Raw genomic sequence first — 13,716 nt, forward strand, 5'->3', positions numbered from 1 at the left:
TTCCATGAATCACTCAAAAAAAACCCTCGAGAATGGCTTGGGTTGGAAGGGACCTCGAGGATCATGAAGCTCCAACCCCCCACCACAGGCAGGGCCACCAACCTCCACATTTCATACCAGCCCAGGCTGCCCAGGGCCCCATCCAACCTGGCCTCCAGTTTTCCATCAAAGCTGCAAAATTCCATCCAAACAAAAGCAAACAACAAAAGGAAACAAGAAAAAAATACGGATGCTCATGCAGTTGCAGGGGAGGTCAAGGTGCTGTTTTCCCAATGCAACAGGACGACGGCGGCGTGCACAGGAGAGCAGAGCAGCAGCATCCCAGAGCTCACAGCCACGGAGCTCCCTCCTGCTGCACAGTATTCCCTCATCACAAGCCTGTATTCAGACATGAGATCTCAGAGTTAAAATTCTAGAAGAAAGAAGAATCAGGCTCAGACAACTCCGACACCCCTGTCAAACTTCTGCCTGCCTTGTTTTTACATGAAAGAGATTTCTTAAGTCCCTCCTAAAAATATGCATCTGCGCAGCGATGCCTTGAAAGGGAAAGAAAGGGAAGACATCAGAGGTGCTCTGGAAAACCTCTCACAAAGTGCACGTCGATATCCCAAAGCTTCTCCTCTCCCATTCACCCACGAGCATCTTCCCAGGAAAGCACGTAAGGCTCCCATTTAGAAGGAAGCCTGATAGCCAGCTGGCAGGTCACACGGAGAGAAAGCTGCTCCAATCCTTGCTCTCCTTTATTATGCTCATGTCAGTGTTTCTTCCTTCTTACTGAAAAAAAAAACAAAACAAAACAACCCACAGCAGAAAAGCAGACCATTCATTTCAGCTCATTTTAAAGAAGCAAAGCTTGTGGATTCACAGCAACTGCATACAGAAAGAGGGCACGAACACACACGGACGTAAACGAAACGCAGGATTGCCATTACAGAAATTAATCTCGGGAGTCACGGACCGTATTATTCCTGGAAATTGCTTTTATTTTGCTATTATGTTAACACCGTGAGAAGGCAGCTGGCATTGAAAACAAACAGCTCCATTTAAAAACCAGGGGTTTCCATCAGCTGGAATTTCAGGGCACTCACACCCAGATCCACTCCGTACCTCCAATGCTTACGGATCCTCAGAGCTGTGGGGTTTTGTTTGCTGTGGGACAGAGGAGAGGGGATAGGAGGGCAGGAGAAGTGGTAGCATCTCAATGCCCATACGGTGTTGCATATCCAAGTCAAGCTCTGACAATCAATCAGCAGGGGAAAAAAAAAAACTGGAGGAGTCGATGAGAATACTGAGATAACATTTTAATTCCTTCTTTTCTGAAGGTTTTCCCCAGCCCTCCCCCCATAGAATGGCTTGTACTTCCACGGGTACAACAGCAAAGGAATCACTTCAGTTCGTTTCACACAGTGTAGAAAAGACCAGCTTTACAAACACACCCAACAAGTCTACGAGCTGCTAACGCCGCTGGGAGGTGAACATTTCCCCTTCACACTGTGTGGCTGAGGCTGTTCTTATGGCTGCGTGGCAGCAACAGGAGCTCTTCACCATGTGTTTGACCCCACAGCACCCATCCCTAAGCACTGCGATGGAAGCAGAAGGGACTTCAACACCAAAAGTGCCCTGCTGCAGTCAGTGGGACCCTGTCTGCACGCTGCAACTTCTCAGCCCAGCAACCACCCCACACCCCCAAAATCTGCCCCATCTTCAGAGCTCGTCCTTCTAATTCACCAATACTGAGTGTGAAGGTTGTGAAGAGTGCTCATGAAATACAAATATTGAGAAAAAAAAAAATCAAAGACATTTGTAACTTCACTTTGCTTGCCTTGAAAAGAAGCAAGCCTGAAGGCATCTAAGTTCTCTTCCTTGCCTTCCTTTCAAGCCATATTTACTGATTTACCTGCAACTAGGCAGCTAAGTAGAGAAAGAAAGGAACCAGGAACTCACAAGAGGCTGAAAACTGAGTAAACATGTAGGAAGGAAGGATCTCCAGTCAGAATACTCCAGAAGTTGGGCTGCCCACACCTACTCAGCCCCAACACCCAACAGACTTCTGCCTCTCAGCCCCTTGGGTCAATGGCTCCACCTGTCCATCCTGGAGTAAGAGTAAATCCAGAGTGTGCTGCAGTTCTCTATGGGACTCCCAGGTGTTCAGGGCAGCCCCATCCCAGCACCTCCACTCCCTGCTCAGTCTCTGAAGCAGAATCCTTCAACTCCAGGCACTGCCATGTTCACATCCAGCATTTTCCTAGGAAGACCACAGCCTTCCCAATCTATTGTGGGGCTTCCTAACAGAAGAGAGTGCTTTGTGCAGCATGAACCAGGTCTGGAAGCAGAACAGTTATGGTCACAGTTCCTGGCACAGCAGTTCATGGAAGCAGTCCGACAGCAGCTTTCGTCTCCTTTCAGTCCCATTCCCATCCTCCCCAAGAAACACAATCCTCCTTTAATTGCTATGCCAGTACAGTACTACTACTGTACCAGAGGCACAAAGTGACCACACTTGGAAAAAAACCCTTGATTAAAATGCAGTATCATGCTAACTCTTTTGTACAAGTTGGACCACGGTTCAAAAAAGAACAACACTCACTACTGAGCTGCCTATTGAGACTTCAGCACTCTACCAAGAAGCTGCCAGGAAAAAGAGAAGTGTTACAGCTCCAGCATGCGTGGATATGACAGACTTTTTCCTGTTTTAAAGATCAGACTAGAAAAATACTTTCAAGTTATGCAGTCAAAGCTGTTTCTGAAGCATTCAAATTGAGTCAACAGTTAACAGGTTAAAAAAAAACACTTTACAGAGTATGCTGCCAGTGCTTGAAATGGTATGTAAGAAACTCAACACTGAGATCATGAAATGAGCTTCCCAAACGAAGTATGAGCGTGGTTCTCAAGTTCAGTCTCTCCAAACAGGATCAGTCTTGCTTGCCTACAAGCTACTGCTTCCAGTTGAGTTAGCAGAATGGGATGGTGCGTGGTTATTGAGATGAGAGAAGGAGAAATGGGATAAGCAACTGAGCAGCCCCGCATTTAATCAGAGCAGCACACGTGGCACTGAGGAAAGTAATGCTACCAACTCCTCTGCCTTCCCAGAAAAGCCAGCCCAGTAGGACTCACCCTGGATTTGAGTACTGACCATGGCAAAGTACCTGGATTTATACGTGGGGGCTGCTGAAGTTTGTTTCCTAGATAGAAGTTTTCCCTCCTGCAGTATTTTCATCATACAGAATTGTGGACAGTGAGAGCAAAGAAATTCTGCTTATCACAGCCTTCCAAAAGGACACGTCCCTCAGATACAAACCATTCACCTGCCTTCCATTGCACACCAAACACAGTGACCAGGCGGTGTGCTGGCACTTCCAACACATGCTCCTCTAACTCTGTGCATGCACTTTGCACAGGGTACAGCTGTATGTAAGCCCTGAAGCAGCAATTAATCTGCAACAGAAAAGGAAGTAGGTGAAGCATGATGATGGAGGTGCCTTGGAACCTGTGCTTTACATCCATTTAGGCTCAAAAGGAGACATGCATGACCTGATCAGCTAAAGCTCAGGAAAAGGCAGTTGCCACCCCAGGCTGGTGAAGCTGTTGCACATGGAACCCAAGATTTGTGCCTCCCAGCATAGACACACAGCTCACGGCCAGGATTCAACAGTCAGCATCTCCTGAAAGTGTGTTTTCATCGCATCTCTTGTGAGAAACAAAGTTAAGTATTTCCGAGTCCAACAGGAATGAGGTGGAGGTGAGGCTGCCTCTCACAGATGAGGTATATGCTAAACAGAAACTATGCTGCACTATGCATATGGAACCTGAGGAACCCGTACTGAATATAAACAGCGAAGAGGCACCTTCACGTTTATGACACAAACCAGAAGGGGGAACTGAAGGCCAAAGGCGTTTCCTCTCCACCTGGTTGGATTGCCATTCTTGATGAAGATCAGCCACAAGGTTGTCTTGTGGGAGTAAGGACTCAGCACACGCAATCACAAGAGGGTCTCATTGAGAAGGCACTAGGAAGAAGCATATCGTTCTCTGTTAACAAGATGCATCCCATTTCCAATCACTGAGTGGGGCAAAACTGTACAGTTTGACTTTTTTTTTTTTTTTTTAGAGAAAATGCTACAGAGCAAAACTCTTTAAAAAAAAAACAGCAAAAAGCAGTAAAAAGTAAAGCTATTTTCCAATCATTAAAATGCTGAACATTTATACAGCAAAATTACACTAAAACCAGCAGCAGACAAAGCATGTCCCACCACCACCGGCAGGGGACACGTCAAATGTTCATAAGGTTAACTATAAAATAACTTTACAACCAAAATATGAACAGGCCAATTCAAGTCTATATACAGAATATATTAAAATCATATAAATTATCTGTTTATACAAAGGGCGCAAATAGAGCAAAAAAGCTACAGTTGATTGAACAGAACTGAGTGTGAATCTGGAGATGCTGTGAGTTTTCTCCCATTCGTTTCTTTATAGACTGGATGGATTGATACCTCAGATACCAAGAGCACAGAAAGCAAAAGGCAGAAACCAAATTGGAGCTCTCATTCCGTATGAGATGACTCTAACAGTGGGCAGGGTACATCTCGTATGAAGTTCTGATTTAATTATCTCCATAGTAAATATTTATCAGCTCCCTTAAGAAGTCAGGAATTCCAAGTGATGCACTTCAGATGCACCACCCTGCTACGTGGATTTGATTACATTTGAATGCTGTTTGACTTGCAAACATTTAAAAAAAAGAAGATACAAACACATCTCAATCTGCATAAAGAGGTGACAGATGGCAGCGAGTTGAAAACTGAACAGAAACACTCAGCTGAACCAGAAAGGATGCTCTCCTCCTCACAGCATGCTGGCTACCAACTGAGCTTAGATAAATTATTTTTAACCTTTGTTTTCTTATTGTTTCAAACCATAACAGTGTATAACCACAATCCATTGAAGCACTTAGATCCTTAAGTCCCACCCATGGGATTATACTTGTATGTTAATTAAGTGCTTTCCTGAATTCAGGTCTATGTAAATAGGTTCTGTATCAACTGCACCTGAACCTTCTGTTGTGCTGTAGCACTGCACCTCCTTGGATTCAATTTTTCAAGGCTCGCTACATCTCAACCCAATGGCTCTGGGCATGCAAGGCGCAGTCAGGACAAGCAAAGCTAAGCAGAAATAAAGAGATCAGACTACACGTATACAGAATGCTGGCTTAAAACCAGGTGTATGTATGTAGAAAAGTAAAGAGGTTTCACCGTATGCAAGTTAAACGGGGAAGAACAAAACAAAACCCAGCCATACACTACACATAATGAGCAGTGGACATCTATTACACTGAAAAGAAATCAATGCAAACAGGATTTCCTCAGTTTCAAGTAATCCTTGATGCCTTGTTGGCCAGCTGTGTTATACCATAATAGATATTTTAATTACATTTATACTCTACAATTTAGGCAGCTAATTTTTCTCTTACATATCCAATTATCTCTAGTGAACATTCACCTATGGCTGTCCACACATTCTGCTTTAGCTCCTTGAGAAACTATTCAAGTTAAATTATACTGCAAATTAAAGACAGTTACATTCTGTACGTTCCTTCTAGGTTTGAAAAATAGGTTTTAAAGGCTTGTCAAAGTTTAGAAGAAAAACCTCCCCATTAAAAAATCTTAGCTTAAAAAAATCATTAAGACATCTTTTTCTGATCCAGGGTACTAATAAAAAGATTACAAATATACTACAATTTGACCAAGAAGACTTTGTGAATACGCTGCTTTTGAGCATGCAACCCCACTGATAGCTGTCGAGTTCCAGGTATCATCGTATCCCACTCCACCACAGCTCCTCACCATTTCCTTCGTCAGCTCCCCATCCCCACCCTACCACCCTATTAATAACGTTATAAAAAAAGGTAAAATCTAGAGTTAGTGGCAAAGTTTTCACAGTAAGTTGTTAAACAAAACGTTATGGTGGTCACCGCAAAGTGGTATCAGTCAATTGGACCCTGAAAAATAAGCTTGACGCAGTTGTGTTCCCCAGACAGTTGTGTTGCACAAAAAGGGCAGGCAGCGTGAAATGCGTGAGTACCGTGAGGCAGAGGGATTTGAGACCAGTACTTTGCAGACTTCTCAGAGCACACGTGTCCACAAGGGGTGAAAGCATGAGTTGGAGGACCAGCATCCACGTAAAAGCCTGCTTCGCAGCCAAGCCAGAGAGGCACATAGGGGCCAATGGTTCTGCACATCGGACACTCCCGCTCGTTAGCTTCTGTGTCACTGCGATGTCCCCAATTGTGATAGCCGTGAACGTGACCACAGCTGAGGTATGCCCAGGGCTGCTTCTCTTCCACCACATCTTTACGGTTGATACTGGGAAACGCTAAAGTGTTTAACCCGACGGGACACTGCGGCCTGGCAGCGTTGATCTCCTGCCGCAGAGCTTCGATGTGTTTCTGAGTCGGGGTGTGAAACAGTCCGTCTGCTGTTCTCCACAGAAGGGTGGCTCCACACAGGTCAATGAGGGAGCCATCTTGTAGGACGTTGGTCTCGTTTTCTACCTAGTGGTGGAACACAAAGATCACGGAATCACCATGGAATCATCATAGAACGGCCTGGGTTGGAAGGGACCTCAAGGATCACGAAGCTCCAACCCCCTGCCACAGGCAGGGCCACCAACCTCCACATGTAATACCAGCCCAGGCTGCCCAGGGCCCCATCCAACCTGGCCTTGAACACCTCCAGGCGTGGATGGGGCATCCATAACTTGATAACCAAGATAAATAGTCAGGTCTGAGATACCACTTTCACACAACCAACTCTGCCTATAAATACACCCTCTCTCTCTCAAGAAATAGTCACTTTCCCCAGCATGCTAAATAATTGTCTTGTTATTTTGTTATGGTCCTCCATTTGTCTGAATTCATGTCTCCTCTCTTCTGTATTTAAGATTACAATAAGCATAGCTCTTTTTCATCCCATTCTTGTAGATGAGATCTTAAATTTGCAACTATTACATGCTTTGGATTCCCAAAAGCTAGTTCACCATGCAGTTTTCCTTCCTGTAATTCTTAGTGAAGGTATCACATTGCACTAACTTCTTCATACGGTGTCCCTTCCCATGGTAGGGTTTGGAACTGGATGGTCTTCCAAGGTCTCCTCCAGACCACACCATTCTGTGATTCTGTAACAACTCTCACCTCTGATCATGTTACTTTTCGTCTGGTACTGACTGTCTGCATGCCTTTTGTGCCTCTGATAAGTCATCACAGATTGAAGAGGAAACCTGCCATTCCCTCAGGGCTGTCTCAGCAGGGCAGCCAGCTTGCTCCCCTGTAAGTCCTTGACCATGTGGACTGGCAGTAGGGTTACTCACGCTAAGATCCTCTTTGGACCAAAACCAGCTACTACCCAGGACTGTCCTGATACTCAGATATCATTTTTTGGCTTGTGGTAGGAGCAAAGCATTTTGCAGAAGCATGAACCCCCACAGCATACCTTATTAACAGTGAAATGCTCTTCTGCAGATATATTATGGATAAATGACAAATGCAACACCAGCCGCATGCAAAGGTACATCCAAAGGTATCATCACAGAGTGAATTACAAGTCACATTTCTCAAGTGACAAGTTCTGCAACCAAAGCCACACAGCCTCAGCTTCCGAGCAGTGAATCCCCCCATCCTCCAAACTAATTAGCCCTCTATTCAATGAGGTGTTCCATGTAAATACAGCCCCAATAAGCACTGCCTGAGGGTTTCTCTTATCTGAATGAAAGCAGGTAATCATGATACATTTTCAAGGGATTATGCTAAACGCATTGTACTTCAGTGAAATATTCTAATTTATTTTAATTTCAGAAGTATATAGGCCATTGCTCCCAGTTTAGTTGTGAAGAATATACATTAAATGAAATTAAGAGAGACAGCATACCTACTGCCCAGGTTTGTACATTGAAAATGAGTAGAAAATGCCACTGAGACAAAATAAATCCCCTGGACATTAAGTAGGTCACATGAAGTCATCATGCTGGCCTAAGAATTCCATGAATGACAAGCAATTTGGCATTCACATTTTAATCCAGTTTAAATTCAGATTAACTGTGTATCATCCTTGCACAAAGCACCTAGATGGTACAGTACAGACTGCAGATAAAAAGTCACCATCATAAAGCACTACCAGCAGGAAAAAAATAAATAAAATACAAAAAACTCAGTGGTTCAAATAGACAATCCTTGATTTAATGCACTTCAGATAATGCCTTCACAAACAGAAAAGAAAAAAGCCCTCATATGCAATGCGTTCCATTCGTTATGCACTGCATTTGGTTTTATGAACCAAATCAACCAATACCGATCACATCAATACCAGTGTGCCCCGTAGTTTTATTTCAATGAGAATTCAAATCATTTTAGATGCAGGATAAGGAATTTGTTTTAGTGCTGCCTTTCTTTAGGGGCACTGTCAAAGTACTTTGCTAACCACGTACCAAGGGCACAACTGCAACATCCCCTGTCCCAGTCCCCAAGGTGATGTTGGCCTGCCACCATTACAGTGGCAAAACAATTTATATACTCCAGGCTGTTTTCTGGAGTTGCAGTATTTTGTTCTGCATTCATTTTCCAAACCCACTGAAGGAGTCGGTTTTCAGCAAAGCAAATAGCAAAACTGGGTAGGTCAGCTCAGCATGAGCACGTGGGATACCTCTAACACTGTTAAACTAATGAGAACTCGAGGCAGCAGCACAAAAGCAGCTTTGGCATGAAGGAGAGAGGGATGAAAATTCTCTCCCCCTTTTCTCAGTATTTAAAGGCTGGCAGGTGGATGATGAACTTAACACATAAACCTTGGTTACATATGGCACAGGTTGGCAGCTGCAACCTTCCACTGTTGGTAGAGGCGAAGCTATTCTGCTCCATAGGAGAATACAGGAATATACTTAGCAGGGCTCCTTTTATCTTCCTAGTAGCAGGTAAATCAAACAGAACCTGCACTATTCAAACTCGTTTTGCATACAAGCAGACTCTTTTAAGGTTCTAAGTGCACAGGGAGCTGTCTTTTGCAATACAAACTTCCAGATCTTCCCACGTCTCAGAAGGACATTTAAGAGGTGAAAATTCAAGAGCAAAGTTTGTTTAGCTTTTACACTCGGTGCTGTTGCAGCTGGAAAGAAGTGACATTAGGAGAAAACTAAAGAGAATTCTGTGTAAGTAGAAACAGAACAGCAACAAGAACGTACTGTAGCACACACGTCCTTCAATGATATTGGTACCCTCTACCCTTGCTCTGGCTTAATGACCAGCTGCTTTCCACTTACCAGTTTCCCTCTTTGCTGAGCAGATCTGGTCTCCCGGAGGGTGTATACATCCCCACAGACAGAGATCTCACGCCAAACTCCAGGTTTAGACTCCTCAGTGAACCCTCCTTTTGGATGCATGACCAGCACCCCATTGGTTGTTAACCCATCCATGTGGCCATCAGGATTTTTCCATTTTGCTGCTTTTTCCTGCGTGTGAAAACCACCCCCAGAAAGAAAGTTTGCCTGTAAGTTTACAGATTGAAGTTTACAGATGAATTCCTTTGCCTCCAGCACCCAAAACCACAACAGCAGCTTATTCCCAGTGAGCATCAAGGGCATAACAGGTAAACCCAAAGGAAAACTCTTAACAGCTACTGCAGTAGACCTTCATCAATAAAGACAACTGTCACCAAGAGTTCCTGGTAATAAATTTGGCACATAAAACTGTAGTTACTTCTTAATACTGTGGCTGGAACACTGCAGTAATAGAAGTCTAACAACAGGGTATGTTAGCAACTAATAACAAGAGAATCTGAGGCCATGAAAATAAAAGAAGCCAAAAATTGAGTTTGCTCACATATAACATAACCAGTAATTGTACTTACACCGAGAAATATGTTTTTAGAAGAGTCAAATCCAGCTGCAAAAATCCTTGCTGTATATGGCGGGCTCCTGTCACAAACAATCCTGCATGCAAAGCGGGATATGGTGCTCTGTGTAATCTGAGTTTCGTCGTTGTTTTGGCTCCCAGAAATAGTATCTGTCACTACAAAGTCTATGGGGCTTTCTGTTGACCTCCCAACCTGCAAAAAGTAGTAAGGTAGTGGCATAGTTAGAAAGAATCATGGGAACATCACCCACTGAGGGCATAATTTTGTCAAGTTAACATTGATGACATCAATAACCAACTGTCTACTGGATTTCTGGATCACAGAATCATAGAACAGCCTGGGTTGAAAAGGACCACAATGCTCAGCCAGTTCCAGCAGCCCAGGCTGCCCAGAGCCACATCCAGCCTGGCCTTGAATGCCTCCAGGGATGGGGTATCCACAGCCTCTCTGGGCAGCCTGTTCCAGTGTGATGGAGTACGCTGGATGGCAAGATCCAATTAGGGGCTAACACATTTTCACATTGGCTCTAGGCACAAATGCACTGCTAACACAGCAAGACAACTTATGTATGTTTGCCCATCACAGCTTCCACAGATTGTTTGATGGCATATCATCAACAGCATGAAGGGATTATCACCTTGATATTGCATAATCCAATTACAAGGTAGCCACCACTATATTCTGTCAATTAAGAAAAAGCTTGAAAAATAGACAGTTTTCTTCATAATTCTTGTTCCAATTTAATTTGCCATGAAAGTAAAGGACTTCTTTTTAGATCCCAAACATAATTATTTTTGTATGTCTTAACAAAAAACTACACACCTCCACATCTTCTGAATTTGTAGTTTGAGAGCAGAAAAGCTTTCAGGTAAAACCTGTTCTGTGATTAAATTTATTCCAAATCATAAGGATAAAGAAGTTAGGAGCATACTTTTGTCTACTGACCAGCAGTGGTTTTATTTTTTTGAAGAAAAGGGGTTTTTGTTTTTGTTTTCTATCTCGCTGCCTACATGTTCTAATTGTAAAACTGGGAATAGCTGGGCAGTGCAAAAAAGAACAGCAGGAATGAAACTTGTGGGTGGACTTGATGATCTTCAAGGTCTTTTCCAAGCTGAGCAATTCTATGATTCTATGAAATGCAATCTCAGTGCCCAAGAAGTTGCATTCTGCTTAACTTCTTGCTCTACAAAGGCAACTACTGGAACGCACATCTTGTTCCACCATGAATATTAAGATCTCTGCAAATCAAATTCATTATATCAGCCTAAAACAGTAAAGAAAAGTTACCTAAGAGTTGAGAAAAGTGCTATGTCTGATATGTAAGCCCTGTCGCAACTGAATGACAGGAACAGTGCAGGATCTTTCCCATGCTCCTGTTCTACTTGCAGTTCTGCTTTGCAGTGCTACTCTTGAATGCAAGCTGAAAGTTGTGTCTCAAGGAACACATCCAATTCTTTCCTCCGTATCACAGCTTGAAGTAAAAAATATGATGAGCTTGTCACAGAAAAAACCACCAAGGAAATACTAACAGAGGCCTCATCAAAAGTATGCACTTCAATTTTTCAGTGAAAGTAACACGATTGCCAGAATACCCAATAGATTGAGTTTAGAAAACCACTTAATATAGGAAATTCTGATTTATGAAACTTGACAGGTTCAATCTAATAAACTATAAAGCTGTTTTCTACAATATTACCACCAACAGGCTCCTATTTGCCACCCAGTGCAACTCCTAAGAATCAGCACTGACCAGCAGCAGGAAGCTTGCTCATAACTTTAGACTCTAATCCATATGCAAAGTCTCTTAAAGGGTAATCAATAACGAACATGCAGTTCTTCCTAACAAGCTCCTGCCTGTTGCAGCCTCCCCAACAGATCACTCAAAGCTTTTAAGATGCAATTAGAAAATCCTGGCTTATTTTCCTGTAGAAGCTGCAAGCGTTCGTGCCTAGTCTTCCTCATATCTTCCTCATCTGTCAACATGAAATCCAAATACATCCAGATATAAGCAAGAAAATACACATACCACGATCTTGCATTTTTAAAAAGCAGATGTTAAAAGTACATTTTGAGCAACAACGTAAGGCTGCATTTCAGGACTCATTCTGACCAGTGCCATCATTTCACCCAGATACTTCCAACACCATGCTATGAATCTTGCAATTGATGTACCAGACAGCTTCTGTTGTCTAAACTACAGGTTGCTGTTAAAAGCTGTTAGAGCCAGGCCATCAGTCAACTCGCTACTGCCTACTGTCAGTCGAACAGGTGTTATCAAAAAGCCCTCAGTCCTGAGACAAGGCAAACCCAGACAGCCTGCCAGCACACAACGCAACTGCTGTAGATTCTTCAACTCAACAGAACTCTGCTGTGACGACAGGGAGAAGCAGACCATGCATTTTATGTTGTCTTCAAGAGAAATCCAATGTTCAAATGCAATATACCTGCTTCCTATATAGACCTGTAGTTATTTAGGCTGCTGGCTGCACATTGTGATCCTTTTAGTGGTACTAATTGATCCACTCTTGTCCAAACAGACCGTGAAGGAGCAGGTTCTACTCCAACTTGATGCATCACCAACAGATTGCACAAACTTGTAAAAGTCTTTTTTGCAACACACAGGTGATGAAAGGAACAACTTGTCTTTGGGAGACAGAAAACGAAACGTTAGCACATCCATCCTTTTAACCAAATGAATACACTTCATCTAGGTGTCACCAATACAAAGCTCCCCGGTAGCATTTGTGCTCAAAATTCACTACACAATTACGTCAAGGAAAAAAACCATACAACAGAAAAATAAATACAAAGGTAATCTGCATGGCTAACAAACTGTGTGTGTTTGCACAGGGAACAGGGGCAGGAAGACGTGCATGGTGTTATAAACTAGATAATTAATAGGTTATAGACAGGAATATATGGAAATTTTAATGTCGTTATTTAAAGTATCAAGAAATTGCATAGCTTGCCTAAGATAGCACATTTCATCAGGGCCTGAGGAGGGGCCCCAAGCCTTAAGATAATCCTTCATCCTGCATTATCCTTCCCTTTCCAGATTCTGTATCCTTACCACTGTTCTGCAGAGGTCAGGAAAACCAACTTCAGAAGAAAGCAGCAAACTCACAGAACTGTCTACTCAAGCAATGATTGATCAGCAGTAAAGTTTTATCCTGCAGATCAATACAGACAACTAGGAATTTGCCTGTGTGTGTGACAGAGCAGCATAAAACAGCCCTCCAGTAGCTACTCTGACAGCCCATAGCCTAAATCTTGAGAATAATTAAAGCCCAGTGGCTTGCCCAAGTTAACTGAAGCCTCTTCAGCTGCTGTCTGAGCATGCCTCAAGCAGCAAAATACTGTCACAATCTACCAGACTATTTCCTTCCCCATTACGTGGTTATCAGACTGTTCAGGCCCGTATCTGCAGCGCACTGAAGGAGGCTACAGGCAGAGGAAACATGAACCAGCATGCAGCACTCAAAGTAAAGCTGAGATCAAGTCACAGCATGACAGCCTTCACGTGAAGGCTGCACTGAAAAGACAAATCTGAACACCACAGAAGTTGTAACCCTGACACATGAGCTGTTTGAGGGGGCTCCTGGAGGACTGGGATGCTCTACAAACACAAGACTCATCTCAAACGTTTAGTTAATAAGATGGGATGGGCTGGCTTGTAACAGGTCAAACCAGTCATGTAACTACAAAGGTACGACAGAAAATGGCACGAACCGCAGGCAGCATCTCAGAGGTGAATGAGTAGAGAAGCAAAAATGAGAGCTTTTGTGACATTTCACTCGGCATCTGAGAGCTGATC

At 43.3% G+C, this 13,716-nt stretch overlaps 1 protein-coding gene across 3 annotated transcripts in view; it reads right to left on the minus strand.

Moving 5' to 3' along the window:
- Positions 1 to 960: 960 nt before the first annotated feature.
- PELI2 (pellino E3 ubiquitin protein ligase family member 2) overlaps positions 961 to 13,716 on the minus strand; it is a 68,974-nt gene continuing 56,218 nt past the window's right edge. For all 3 annotated transcript variants that reach the window (XM_001234987.7, XM_025151069.3, XM_040701431.2), the window contains 3 exons: positions 9,897 to 10,094; positions 9,310 to 9,498; positions 961 to 6,553 (listed from right to left, as the gene is read on the minus strand). In XM_001234987.7, the coding sequence (XP_001234988.1) occupies positions 5,987 to 6,553; positions 9,310 to 9,498; positions 9,897 to 10,094 (954 nt within the window). In that variant the 3' untranslated portion in view covers positions 961 to 5,986. The remainder of the gene's footprint in view (positions 6,554 to 9,309; positions 9,499 to 9,896; positions 10,095 to 13,716) is intronic.

Source organism: Gallus gallus, chromosome 5 (assembly GCF_016699485.2).
Source record: "Gallus gallus isolate bGalGal1 chromosome 5, bGalGal1.mat.broiler.GRCg7b, whole genome shotgun sequence".
NCBI lineage: Eukaryota > Metazoa > Chordata > Aves > Galliformes > Phasianidae > Gallus > Gallus gallus.